Here is a 14,615-nt window from a genome sequence, read left to right as displayed (position 1 = left end):
AGAAAAAAAAATTCAAATTTTTTTTTTTTTTGCCTTTTTACGGCATGCAGGCCGATTTTTTGATTTTTTGGAAAAAAAAATCAAAAATCAAAAAGTTCTTGTCAAAAAGGCGAAAAAAAGAAGGTTTTGCAAAAATTAAAAAAATTGTTGTTTTTGGGGGTTTCCCGATGGTACCCCCCCTGCCTCACTGCAGGCCCCCGCCACCGCTGTCAGAGCCTGCCTCGCCGGCACCCTTCGGCCCCCGTCGGCCTCGCCGTCGTAGCTCACCTCCGACCCCCTGCTGGCCCCGCCTTGTCGACCCCCGCCGGCATCGGCGCCGCTGCCCACCCTTTTCAGCCATCACCGCCCGGCCTTTCCTACCGCCACCGCCCGACCCTTTGACCCCCGCCAGCCTCGCAGCCGCAGCTCCTCCCCCAGCCCCCGCTTGCGACCCCTTCTCCTCGCCGTAGCACCCCTTGGCCCCGCCGCCACATCACCTTCCTGGCCCCCGCTGTTGCAACGCCTTCCTGGCCCTCGCTGCCGCAACAACCTCGCCTGTCGCAGCGCCCTGCCCGTCTGTCGGTCGCCGCCTCTTTGCGCTGCCATAATGCCCTCCGACCCTTGCCAGCCCCGCCGCCTCTTTGTGCCACCCGTGGCCTCCTTGCGCCGCCGGAAATTGTCGACGTCGACGGAAATAGCCCTGGCTACTGCTACACCACCTGCCAGTCGCCGGAACGCCGCCCGCTAGCCACCTCCGCCAGGCTCCTGCCACCAGACCTCCTCCCTCTTGTCTTTTTAAGGGGGGGTTCCTTTTTTTGGCCATATCTTGAGCATACAGAGTCATTTTTTTGAAAATGAATAGGCGTCGGAAAGCTGTTTCCAAGACGAACCTCGTGATGTTGGAATGTTTTTCCAATTTTTCTATTTGACTATGTTTTTTTCCAGTCAAAGTGGGGTCTCTTTTTTGCACTTCGGGAGCCATAAAATGAGCATCCAGCCTCCATTTTTTGAAAACTTTATATCGTTGGAAAGCTTGTCCTGTGTAATTTCCAGCCATATGAGTTTTCTTTCCAGATTCTGCTCGATGAATATTTTCTTCAATTTTTTTCTTTTTTTAGCACTCTATAGATATCTTGGCTGTTTCAGATCCTGAGATATCTTCTCTAAGTAGGATGCCTCTATTTTGGTTCTCCTTTCTATTTCCAGTATTTTTATCATTGTAGCTTATTTTATGCAAATGCACTGAGATAAAGTGCCATCATGCATTGTTTACTTGGGATCTTGCACATCTTGTGCCTTATTGTGCATGCACTACTTATAAAGTGCCATGGGGGGTTGATCTTTGCCTTTTGTTTTCCATCTACCTTTGTCAAGTGAGTGTTCCTTCCACGAAATTTGCCTCATGTTGTGTGTCAATTGAGTTTTCCTTCCATGATACTATGTACTGTCTCTGTGCCTTCGATGTTCTTGGTTCTTCGTCGTGCAAGTTCTTGTTGTCCGTTCTTTTTAGTGTACCTATCCCTCTCCCTCTTCAACATTATGGGGAGGTTTTTCCTGTTGGTTCTAATGCTTCCATGGTTCGATTGATCAACTCTTCAGGCTTTGGTTTCTCATGCCATCTGTATCTTTAAGTTTAGTTGTTTGTCTTTGTTTGCCTTCTGATTTGAGTAGTGTCATTTGAGGGCACTCATACAGATTACAGTCTTCTCTACCTGGTCATGTTCTCTTTCAGTGGAGGTTCTTCAGATCAATAGTTATTCTTTGACAGTGTTTGCAGGTTCTTCATGCTCCAGTGATTCTTCTGATCTTCTCTTGTTCCTATCTTTTTGGAACATTCTTGTTTGGAGGCTTTTTCAATCCTTCTTCTTTCTTTTTCCATCTCTGTTTGGAGTAGAGTTTTGTTCCCACGTGGTTTTCTCTATTTCTCCGGTTCATAGATATTTGGTTGTATTTGGGTACCTGATCAGGCCTTGTTGTCAGGACCCATCTTTCTTGCTTTCAGTAGTTGTTCTAGGTTTTAGCTTCTCCTTAAGTCTAGCTTAAGGGGGGGTGTTAGAGTATTCGGGTATTTACTTGATTAATTAAACAATATTTGTTTAATTATTTAAGTTCCCTTTATCTCTTTCACACTTAAGCTAACTTTAGGTGCATACTAATTAATTCTTTTATTAATTATTATGTGCAAGCCTAGGTTTTCCTTTTTAGGGTTTCTTGACCTATTAGAGGCTGGATTCTTTTCATTGTATTGTAAGGATTATCACATTACACATTTTGTGAATATTGAGCTCTCATCTTTTTGAGCATATTTTATGTGTATTTGTTTTATCTGTTATTTGCTTCCTTGCTTCTCCTTGTAACAGGTTATTCAGCTTGCAGAGATCATTTAGGCTCCTGTGGTGTTGTATTTTCGCAACTCTCACAAAAGGGTGAGACCTTAGCACATTTTTTACCTTCATTGAATCTTTAACCTTTTCACCAAGTCCTCAGATGGTGTTCAAAATTTTATCTACACAAAGGAGATAGGCTACAATATTTTCATCTTTTCCAAGCTCTTGTATTGTCTTCTATAGGTTTGGAGCTTAGCCTTCTTAAATTTGTCATCACCTTCATATATGTTTTGAAGTTTGTCCCAAATTTCTTTTGTCAAGTTACAATGCATTATGTTGACAAAATTTAATTCAAATAGACTGCACAAGATAACATTAATGGCTTTTGTATTATTTTCACTAGCCTTCTTTTCAACCTGATTTGTCAATGGAGATGTTCGAGCTATATAACCACTCCTACTAATTGTCAAATATTAGCAAGAGGCATTAAATAAGTTTGCATCCTTATGCTCTGAACTGCATAGTTTTTTCCATCAAATAATGGAGCTTTGTTTGAGTAGAAACTTTCTTGACAAGTCATGTGTGCTTCTTATGGTACATGCTTATGGTGTCTAGCTCTTATGCTATTTGCATGCCATGCTTATTACATATTTCCAAGTGTTTATACATACTTGTGATATCATATTTATGTTACATGTTTACTATACGTATACATATATTTATAAACCTTATCTAGCATTTATGGATCTCATTATTTTCCTCCATTTGAGCTAACATTTGGGGCATCTTGTTTTTCCCTTTCTAGATGTATTATTGACATCACATTAGGACTAGTTATCACATGCTTATTAGATGATACCTGCAGACACCTAAAAATTAATTAAATTTTATTTAATTAATTATCTCCATAACATAATTAATTTTTATTAATTTATTAATTGACTATATTCCCCTTTGGCCAAAGTTTGATTTATTTTAATAAATAAAACTACACCTTAGTTCACTAGCCATTTAACCCTCTAAACCACATTAGTTAACTAATATCCTAGATTCCTACAAATCCTCCCATTAATCTCCCTCACCAAGCTAATTAATCAAAGCCTAATATTCGTTATCATTTTCTCTAATTTTTAATTTATCTCACCTACCCCTAGGTCCACATGTGACACCCCTCATAAATGACTTGAATGCACAAGTCATTTTCAAGTCTCCGCCTCACTCTTTGACCAAGGGTGTTCACACATGTGTGAGGATGCTCTTCCCCATGGAGCCACCCTACACTTTCCTTTTCCATCCATTTGTCATTTCCTCATCTTTATCTCTCTTCTAATTTGCCACTTTTGCATCCACTTGCCACTCACTTGTTCTTCCCAAAATCTCCTACCTTGTGACACTTGTTACAAGGCTATGAATCCAAACCACCTCATCTTCTCACATTCAATCTTAGCCCTCCAACTTTCAATCCTAACTATCCATTTCAAATTTAAAAATCTATAAATTGGAGTCTCCTCCATTTCATAATCAACAATTTATGCTAACCTTATGTTGCCAAACTGATCTCTTGTTGTGCAACAAAGGAGAGTGATCTACATTCCAAAAGTCCAAAGAGAAAATCAAGTGGAGAAATGTGCCTCTAATTTAGCTCAATCAAAGAGAAGTGAAGGTATAAACCTTGTGTTTATAATAGTTTTTTGTGTTTATGCATTTGGTTAGCTTCATATTTCCATCCTCTTCAATACCTTTTACTTTGTTTTCTCTTTTTTACAATAATTAATTATTTTCCTTAGTTTTATCCAATTCCTTGCATCATTTGTGTAAAATTAATTGAATGGAGAGCATATACATCACTAACACTCTTTTGTGAGTTTTTTTAAATAATGACAAGCTCATAGTTTTCCTCATACTAAAGAAATATTGATCAAAAAATATTTTGCATAGTCAAATTCTTACCACTTTTTTACTTAGTTGAGGGTTTACTACGTTCCACTTATTAAAAAATCGCTTACCATTAGTCATTGTACATTTACTAGTTTTTGAAGATAGTTCCTTTCAAGAAAGTTGAAGTTACTATTCTTTTTAGATTTGCTATTTTTTGAAGATAGTTCCTTTCAAGAAAGATGTAGCTACTACCTATTTTAAGGTTTAGAAATGTTACTACCTATTTGCGTGTTTTCTTGTTCTACATATTTTGATGGAACACTCATTATAGAGGATAATTTAAGAATGCTCAAGCACATTCATTTCCTTGCATCATTTTCTGTATAAAAAATATTTAACTTTCATGGTTACTACTTACTTTGACATGTATCCTCATAATAGTTTCCATGCACATCAAAGTGTGAGAAATTGTAATGGTGAATATTGCATGCTCCTGCCTTTTGATTGAAACCAATCAAGATGACTAAATTATCAACTTTCCTTTTCATTATTACCTCTTCGTTATTGAACAAAATGGAGTGGCCTTGATGTCAAATTAGTACCAAGAACATTTTTCAAGTGTGAAATCTAAAAGATTTGATAGTTTGTCAAATAATTCATTTTAATTCTAATTGAAGACTCGCTTGGTTTATCAAAATACCTAATCACATTTTCCTTCTTGAAACTCCTACAAAAAAATCTTACAAAAAAACTTCTCAAAAAGTCAATGTGTTGGGTAGCACCAATATCTAGAATTCATGCATCATAATCATACCTAATATGTTATGTTGAAAAACCATCGACATTATTTGATGTGAAAATAACACTTCTTTCCTTTGCCATCATGTTTTTCATATCCCTCAAATATTTTCTTGCATGACTCCCTTTTCTGCCACATCATATTTTGTCACATCATATTTTGTCTCTCATGGTTGCCTTGTTTTACATTCTTCTTGAAAAGAAGACAATCGAGCAATAGCCTACCTTCACTTTTTGTGGACATACCAAATGTTTTGTTCCTCATTGTTAACTTTTCTTTGAATAACTTTTTCTCAATCAATTAACCAAATGTAGTCAACTTTGATTACTTGCTTGCACTGCCATCAAATATATTGAAAATGTGGGAAGTAGCATTTTTATTAAAATAAAAATATATATACATCAATTTTTCAACCACTTAACATCAATATTATAATTATAATTGAGGGGCCAAATTTGAAAAGCCCAACTCAAAGCATTACTACTTTGCATGTCAGGATTAAACAATTTTGACTATACATAAGAATTCCCAATTCCAATGGGAATCATACAAATGTTTTGTTTTTTTTCTCCCACGGTGAGTTGCAACCTTGTGTGTGATGGAATATTTCTTCAGCATTTGTGTATCTTCAAACTGCTATTAGTCTTTAGTCTTCAAGTTCAAATAATTATACTTTACGATTAAAAAGTGCAGAAAATGATATTTATTGTGGCTCTAATAACAATATCAATCCAAAAAATATATAGTAACACCATTCACTTTATCACTAAATTGATTACATATTTATCAAATATAAAGATTGTTTGTAAACACTGCCAATTCATTATCAAAATTTAACTAATTTATTTACTCAAGATTTGGTAGTTAGTCAAATATATTCAAGTCCTCTACTTTCAAAAGTGCAAAGAACAAATCTAAACCACAGCAAAAACACAACATTTTCCAATCCCAACTTATTATTTACTTTATTAATCTAAAATTATTGAAGTGACAAAGATCTATGAATATTGTTACTAGTAAATAACATATTTTTAGTCTTCATATAATGCATAACAATAATACCTCTGCTACTCAGCATGGAAGGTCATGTATTAATAAAAACATTTGAACTAAATTAAAAGTGAATCTAAATAGAATAACAATTTACAGCATGCAGTCAACCCACATGTTTAAAGTGATTGATTAAATTTTCGATCCAATGTGTTTGATGAAGTTTCCTATCATTGGATCGAACCGTGGTACAATCATAATTTAGTTGAGGGTTTACCAACATAACAGATGAATAAAATCATACTCCAAGTAAAACTTGAAAATCTGGATATACTTTTCAAACTGGAGAAATGAATTAAAGGGTAAGGTTGATGATGGTTTATGTATTTTCGATTATATCAATTGGATTCAATAATATCAATCTGACTTCCAATGCACTTTTTTTTGTCTTGTGGAAAATTTGAACTAGCACCATCTAAGTGTCTATAACATAGACTTCGCCATTAAATCAAATGCCCTTTGTATCTGTGCTTTTTAGTGGATTACACAGTAAAACTTAGATCTGCACTCAAATTCACAAACTCAAACTGTGTTACATTTAATAGTCCTTTAGGCAACACCCCCATCTTAAGATTTCATCACAAGTGCAACATTTAAGATAAACTCGCAGCAACAGTCTATCAAAACAATGATGTTGACTCGAAATAATAAGCAGACTAAAAGATTTGGCAAAGTTCAGGAAAGCATTTGTGTTTTAACACACTCTGGTCTCTCCATAAATACGCCTTAAACAACAATGTCAGAAGAATTTCAAACTATGCTTTAACAATGAACAAATCAAATTGATATAAGGGCATTGAATCGCAAAACCTTGTATTCAAAACAACAAATTTTACACTGCAAATTGATGACACTTTACAAATTTATGAAGTTCTCAGCCAATTTTCGAACTATTTACGATCTCAAAATATACAACTAAAGAAAGAATGCCAAAGCCAACAGAATAACTATAATATTGCAGTCCTAAAGCCTGCTGCAGTCCTGGATAATGCTAAATGGGAGGTGCTCAGCTCTCATTTTACAAATCTTAGCAGTCCACAATATCAATATTTAATCTGCTTGAACTTTTCTCTTGCTAAGTTAAGCATCTGACACCTAACTGTTTTCATCTACATCAACAAGTTCTTTTTCCGCAGCAGCAGAAGCCATCAGCTCGTCAAAGTTACTTGACTTCACCAATATTATTTCGACCTGCGGAATCATTAAAAAACCGTCAATGTATTGAATTTAAATGAAATTTGCAAGAACAATTCAGTGGTCACTTGTTTTGAGGATTATACCTTCGCCTTCTGAATTGCCCTACCCCTTGTCTCTTCCTTCATGTCAATTGTAGATGTAAAGATTTCTGCACATTCAACTCAACTAAGTTAGTTCATTGCACATCTGACTATGATAACACATAGCAACAATTAATAGTAACCTGCCAGAGTTACAAAACCATAAATGAATTTCCTGAAATCGATTACTGAATTTTTCTTCTGATGATGGATCACTGAGTGTGATCCAAAACATTGATCAAATAAAAACATAAAGTTTAATACAAAAGTTTGTATTCTATAAATGAACTTACTTTTCTCCACTGCAAATCCATTATTCTTCAATATTTCAGCTACAGTAACAACCGTTGCAATGGCTGCAACAAGATAAACAAATAAATCAGTATTTGATCAACTAAATTAGTAAACAAGTATTTCAACAGAAATGACTCCTTTTCAATAGGATGATAACTGGAACAAAATATCATGTTAGAAATTTGATGCATTCTGAAAAGAATTGGACTATCATAGCATAAATGACTCCTTTTCGATAGGATGATAACTGGAACAAAATGCCATGTTAGAAATTTGATGCATTCTGAAAAGAATTGGAATATCATAGCTCTGCTTCTGAAAACTGCAGATCTTAGAATTCACAGCTATAAAGGACAATGCCAGGAAATGCTTTTGTTGGCAAGCACCCACGTAACAATTACCAATTATGTGCCAATATAAACTCGCCAATATTCCACGTTTCACCAAATGACCACGGCGTGTTTATAAGAATGAGGGTCAGTAAATGTGGAAATAGTATGCTTTTCTGCATATAACATTGGTCTACTACTTAAAATGATATATCGTAATAAATTAGAACAGAAAAACTGCAGAATCCCTGATAATAGTAATAGATATGAACATAACTGAATATCTGTAGATTTCAAATAAATGTTCATCAAAAGTAAAATTAAGCGAAAGAATACTCAAAGTAGCGGCGTGCACAAAGTAGTGAATGGCAGGCAAACACTGTAGAACAATGAATGTCATTTATGTATTCAATTAATCTTAGCATAGTCTGTCTTAGTAAACTTTATGTTTATCACCATACCCATTCAGCTGTTATACTTCCTATAGTTAACTGTGATTTTAAGGGGTTGAAATGTAATTATAATAGAGACTCAAATCTTAAAACCGTGACCAAGGTTCGAACTTCTCCCGCCTTACTAAGGTAGCTCAATATCACAAGTAAGCATGCAGCTTTGTTATGGTGGTTCAAACACATGGGATACATTAGAGTATACTCGATGTAGGGTATATCCTGGATGCAATTAACCGATTCCCAAAGTTTTGGTGCATGTAAACAGCCTACAGTCGTTGTAGCAACGATATGTGTGCATTGAATTTGAAAAACGACGAAGCCCTAAAGTAATTAGCATGGGTACTATATAGTATATGACATGGGCTTGAGAATCTTAATGATGTGGCATGAACTCAACTTCAACTGTCCCATAACCTAACCCAAAATTTACCTAACAAGAAATACAACAGTCCAACTCGCCATGGAGTTGTGTAACTAACAATTGCACAATCCAAAGTTGAGACTTAGATTTAACAAATATGGATCCATTCTTGCCGGACCTGTGTTAAAAATCTTACAAAATGTGCTGGGTGTTCCTTATACCGGCCCATAATCTCATCCAAAATTTCAACAAAAAGAGAAAACAGTACATAACAATCCAATCACCTTAGCATTGGGTCATAAATGTTCCACGGGGATGTGCACCTGCCCCCATTAAAATATAATCCCCCTATTTTTTTGAGGTGGGACATTTCGAGGATGTGAGGATTTGGTGGCACTCCCCTCAATATCCCACAACCTCCACTCCTAACCCAAGGGCATTTCTAGGACATAGTTTCGAATTGGCTTGGAGACTTCAAGACATCCAGGGAACTCCTAAGGCTATCCTAACCATTTCCAAATAAGGAATGGCTTAGACTTCAAGACATCAGGGAACTCCTAACACTCTCCTAACCATTCCAAGACTGCTACAATCCCCCACTATATGAAAAAGTCAATATTTTAAAATAATTAAAAAAAGTGCTTTCAATCTGCTTGCCACAAACCCTAAGTTTAAGGGTCTATGAACCCCACCAAAACCCAAAAACTTAAAGAAAGGCATCTAATGTTCCAAACTCTCCCAAGTTTCAGAAATAGCAAGTAATTGATATTAAAAAAATAAATTGATTAAATTGTGAAAATGACACTGTCCCTCAACGTTACTTAGGGTGCAGCCCCAAACTTCCACCTGCCACAATCCTCAAATCTAAGCCCTTGGTTCCCCTGTCCTGAGACTCCATAAACATAAATCATAACCAGCTAAACAGACAGTCGAAACAGAGGTGTCATAAATATGCCTCTAAACCCAACGAATATAGCATAATATTACTTCAAATCACAGAATAATCACTCTAAAATTGTGCAGTAATCAAGATGGCTATATTTATGTATGACTTACAGTTGAGATTGAGAAATAACATAAATGGGTAGGTGCTAATTTAATCTGGGTTTAAAATGTTAACCCACAATTTCCCTAATAAGTAAAAAAAATCCAACTACCCTAGAGTTGCTGTGCAACCATCACAGATACATTTGTGGTCGAGGGTTAAAACAATATGGGTACATTTAAGAATGGCCTAGGTTTTCAATCTCGGAATGTAAAGGAAGGTTACCCCAAAACAGCCCAAGACATCAACCGAGATTACCAATAATAATAAAATAAAGAATTTCATTGCCCTCCCTAACCCTATTTCCCCTACACTATGAAATTTAATAAAATAGAACTACGGAAACATGTTAAAAATCAGTGGTCATAAATGTGCACATAGTTAATCACATTCAATTCCAGGTAATAATTAATCAAAACTCGGTTAAAAAGAACCACACAAACAAAAACCACCCCGAAAATTTCAAATAGAAGTTGTTACATACCCATTCCGAGACCAGAAAGTTCTACTTCTTCATGCTGTTGCAAATATCTCTGCAATAATTTATGAAAAAAAACATAAGAAATCACAAAGAATGAAACAGGGAACAAATTCATTACAAGAAACACACCTAAGAAATTTTCACTTTAAACATTAAAAGATCAATTGATTCAGAATCTAAAATACACTGAAGAGATTACCAATACAGTGAAACCCTAATGGCCTGTTTCATCACCATTGGCCATCAAAGAGATCCATCAGGACGAAATAAAAACAATATGGGTCGATCTCTATGGTGGATTTACTTACCTTGGAAAGATTTACATAGAAGAAGAGGGGTTTCTTTGTATTGGAAACCTGGATCCTGTTCCTCTTCAACTGGGTCTCATTCAAACTTATGTTTTCAATTCCCTCGCTTATTCCTTCCATGTTTTCGCTATTCGCCGCTATGTAGAGCAAAAGAACCACAACTGTAAGGCCTATGTATGTACCAAGCCTTCTTTAGATTATATATACTTGTACTGGATGACACCCAAAATCTGTATTGTAGTAATTTTTTGCCAAAATGAAATATACAAGTCCAAAGATATATACGAGTATATACCTATTTCTTTATCCTTAGAGTGGTTGGTCGGCTTAATTTTTCTTTTTCATGTGTCGTTTGGGCTCCTCTTTTTCATTTGTTTTCATTTGCATTTTTAGTAATGAATAAATTTATGGGTGCACCTTTTTTTAAAGTTTGGTATTATATTTAAATCTCTTTTTTCTTTTTCTTTCTTTCTTTTTCTTTTTCTTTTTTTCTTTTTTCAATAAAGGGATTATTAGTATTGATTTTTAGTTTGATAGGTATTTATTTAAGATTAGATTCATGATTTATGTAAGTAGCTTTTATTAGTTGTGTGATTTATGAAATTGATATCTACATTATTAAATTTTAAATTCAGATTTAGAAACAACTTAGGTCTTCCAAATAATTAGTGCATATTGACTCAAGTGAGAAACATTTTATTTATATCCTCTATAATTGCAAAGTGAGAAACATTTTATTCATATCCTCTATAATTGTCTTTAAGGACAATCTAATTAGTTTTAAACTACCTAGAATTCATAAGAAAATATGATACATATTGTTAGCCATAGATGACTAGGCATTGTTCTATAGATTCCAAACTCCTCGTTTAGGAGCAATTATTTAATATTTATAATATTGTAAATATTATATCCATATGAAAAAGGATACCTTACTTAAATGGAATCTTGAGATTCCATTATTAGTGTCGAGTACCATGTTTTATTGACCTTATGATAGTAGTAAGAAGTCATTAACTAAGGAGTTATTAGGTGGACTATGAATGGGATATCTGATTGGTTATTTATAATTGTTTGTAAAAGTAGTATAAGCATAATTATTACTTCATGTTGGAATGCTAGGGAGTTGCACTTGACCATTTCGTCAAAAGGGTCAAGTTGGTCAATCGAGAGCTACATTTTAATTTTGGAGTTACTCTTGGAGGTGAGGTGAGTGGTTTTAAATTGAAACATTGTTTTGACTTGTATTTGGTTTATGCTTTTACAAATTCATTCTTCGTTTCCTAGGTTATTTTAGCATATATAAGGCTTGGGATAGAGCTATCATGTCATGTTTATGAAAGGTTATACTACTAGAATTCTTCTAGATTTGTAGTGTAGAGCTCATCGAAGGATAAACACATTAATTATTGATATTGGGTGTCATGATTTTGAGGTTGAATTTTTTCCTTACAAGGTTCTTCCTAGCGTACATCTAGAGTCACATCATATTGTGGTTGTTCTAGTCTCATCTACTTCTCTTCCATTCTTATTCTTATTATAAGTATTATTACTATGCCAAAACTCTACTGAAATTTACATATTTTTGAAAACTTTAATACTTCCTCATAAAAATTAAGTAATATTTAGTAAATATCTCCTTTCAATTTGTATCAAAGCTTGGTAAACTTGTTAGATTGGTGGGAATCATAGGGTTAGTTTTGTATTAATCCTTTCTTTAGTATATTTTTTAAAGTTTATCTTGTACTATAGAAATTAATTATGGTAAGCACTTTTATAATATAGATGAAGAAGTTTAATGCAATAAAGTTTGAGCTTTGGAAGCTCAAGATGGAGGATCTCCTTATTGACAAAGATTTATGACTAGTAGCTTGTGGACAAAAGCCCCTTGATATGACAGGAAATTATTAGGTGGTGATTGATAAGAGATCTTAATTGAAATTCCAAGTAGAGAAGTGTATCTTTATCAGGTAAAATGATGGTGTGAGGGGATACAAGCTTTAGAATTTTAAGATTGGAAAGATAGTGGGTAAAGCCACAATAGTGAGTCCCACTTGCAAGACATCATTGTTTTGAACTTGGATGGATGTGAAAGCTTTAAAATGCCCTCATTCAAAAGTACTTCAAAAAGTACCTTCGTTTGAAGGTATTTTAAATCATTTTTTTGCATGAATGACATACCTCATAGTGAAGGTCCTTGAATACCTTTGATTGAAGGTACCTTCATTCAAAGGACCTTCAAATGAAGGCCCTAAAAGTGACCTTTCCACCTTAGGCCTCATGTTTTCCTCAAAAGCTTATGTTTTAAGCCTTGTGTTGGACTAGTAAATCAAATGGATATGAAATGGTAATTTATAGGGTCATGGCACTTGAAGTAAGCTTTCCAACAAGTATCATATTGAATATATTTAATTTGCTTATAAAATTCATTTTCTATTTTCTAATGAAGATAGGCTTTTCAACGATTGTGAAGGTCTTTATTCCACACACATGGGAAATTAGTAAAAAAGACATTTTAAAATAGTTATCCTCTAGGTATTAATGTTCTTATTTTAACAAAAAAAAAGGTTATTGTGATAGCGAATGAACCTATGTTTGAATTATAGCTAATCTTACTTAAAAAAGATAAACATAAAATTATGCAAGAAAAAATTACAAAAAAATATCCATATCCTAAATATTTGTGCTATGAATATATGTGTAAAATTTTATAATTCATCCTTCTTACAAATAAAGTTATGTTTAATCGTTAAAAAAAGCATTTTTAAAAATAGTGTTAACTATAAAAATAAGTTATTAAAAGTTACTCTAAAAAATCAACAAGTTATTTCTTAATTTTTTTAAATATATTTATAAATCTACAAATAAAATCTCAAAAAATAGTAGTTCGCTTCATCTTTAAATTCTTAATCATTCAGTTGATATAAGTGTCAGGAGGTGAAAATATGGAGAAAAATAATTTCAATGTCCTATTTTAACAAAAAAATAAAATGGGACACACTATCATGGGATCACTTAGCGTATAGTTAAAATATGATCTTGTAGGAGAATAGATATTTTCTTAAGCATTTTAAATGTAGGATTGTAAATTAGATAACATTCACATTGTTATGGAAATAAATATTTGTGTTGATTAGTTCCCTTTGATTCCAATGATACATAGGACATAAGCCACGTCCACTAGACAAGTGTAATTTGTAGTCTTATATATATATATATATATATATATATATATATATATATATATATATATATATATATATATATATATATATATATATATATATATATATATATATATATATATATATATATATATATATGTTATAGTCTATAATAAAAAATATGTCATATAACAAGTGGGAGTCATAAGAAAGCATATCTCCAGACTAAAAAAAGAGAATTGGACTGTAATGAAGAGAGTCTTCAGGACATATTAGCGCGTTTAATTTTATAGCAAGGAGTATAGGCATTAAGCAAGTTAGAAGTTTTCTAAGGATTCATGGATTTTGATTGAACTAGGTATTGTTCTAGAAAATGTCATGCATATTGTTAGGAACAAAGGACTAGGTATTGTTCTATAGATTGCAAACTCCTCATTCTAGGAGTAATTATTTATTATTTATAATATTGTAAATAATGTCTTCATATGGAAAAATACATCTTACTTAGATGGCATCTTGATATTCCATTGTTAGTGATAGCTACCAAGTATTATTCATCTTATGACAATAGTAAGAAGTCAATATTAGCTAGACTACAACTAGGGTATTTGACTAGTTATTTATGATTGTGTGTAAGAGGAGTGTAAGCTTAATAATTACTTCGTGTTGGAGTGCTAGGGTGTTGGACTTGACCTTTTCATCATAAGGGTCAAGATGGTCAATCAAGAGCTACATTTTAATTGTGGAGTTAATCTTGGAGGTGAGGCATCTGCTTTAAAATTGGACCACTTGAATTTTGTTTGGTTTGTGCTTTTACAAATTTATTCTTGGTTTCCTAGGCTGTTTTGGCATATATAGGGCTTTGGAAAGA

General features: G+C 33.9%; 1 protein-coding gene across 1 annotated transcript; it reads right to left on the bottom strand.

Annotated features, from left to right (window-relative positions):
* Positions 1 to 6,815: 6,815 nt before the first annotated feature.
* Positions 6,816 to 10,832, bottom strand: LOC131037525 (uncharacterized protein At2g34160). Its single transcript, XM_057969683.2, has 5 exons — positions 10,581 to 10,832; positions 10,276 to 10,324; positions 7,604 to 7,666; positions 7,314 to 7,378; positions 6,816 to 7,224 (listed from the first exon to the last, which is right to left on the bottom strand). Exons 1-5 carry the CDS (start codon positions 10,698 to 10,700, stop codon positions 7,129 to 7,131), a joined length of 393 nt encoding a protein of 130 aa, XP_057825666.1. The 5' UTR covers positions 10,701 to 10,832; the 3' UTR covers positions 6,816 to 7,128.
* Between the last annotated feature and the right edge of the window lie 3,783 nt (positions 10,833 to 14,615).

This window comes from Cryptomeria japonica, chromosome 6 (genome assembly GCF_030272615.1).
Source record: "Cryptomeria japonica chromosome 6, Sugi_1.0, whole genome shotgun sequence".
In the NCBI taxonomy this organism is placed as follows: domain Eukaryota; kingdom Viridiplantae; phylum Streptophyta; class Pinopsida; order Cupressales; family Cupressaceae; genus Cryptomeria; species Cryptomeria japonica.
Note: the sequence above shows the minus strand (reverse complement) of the source record. Positions and strands in the feature narration are given on the sequence as shown.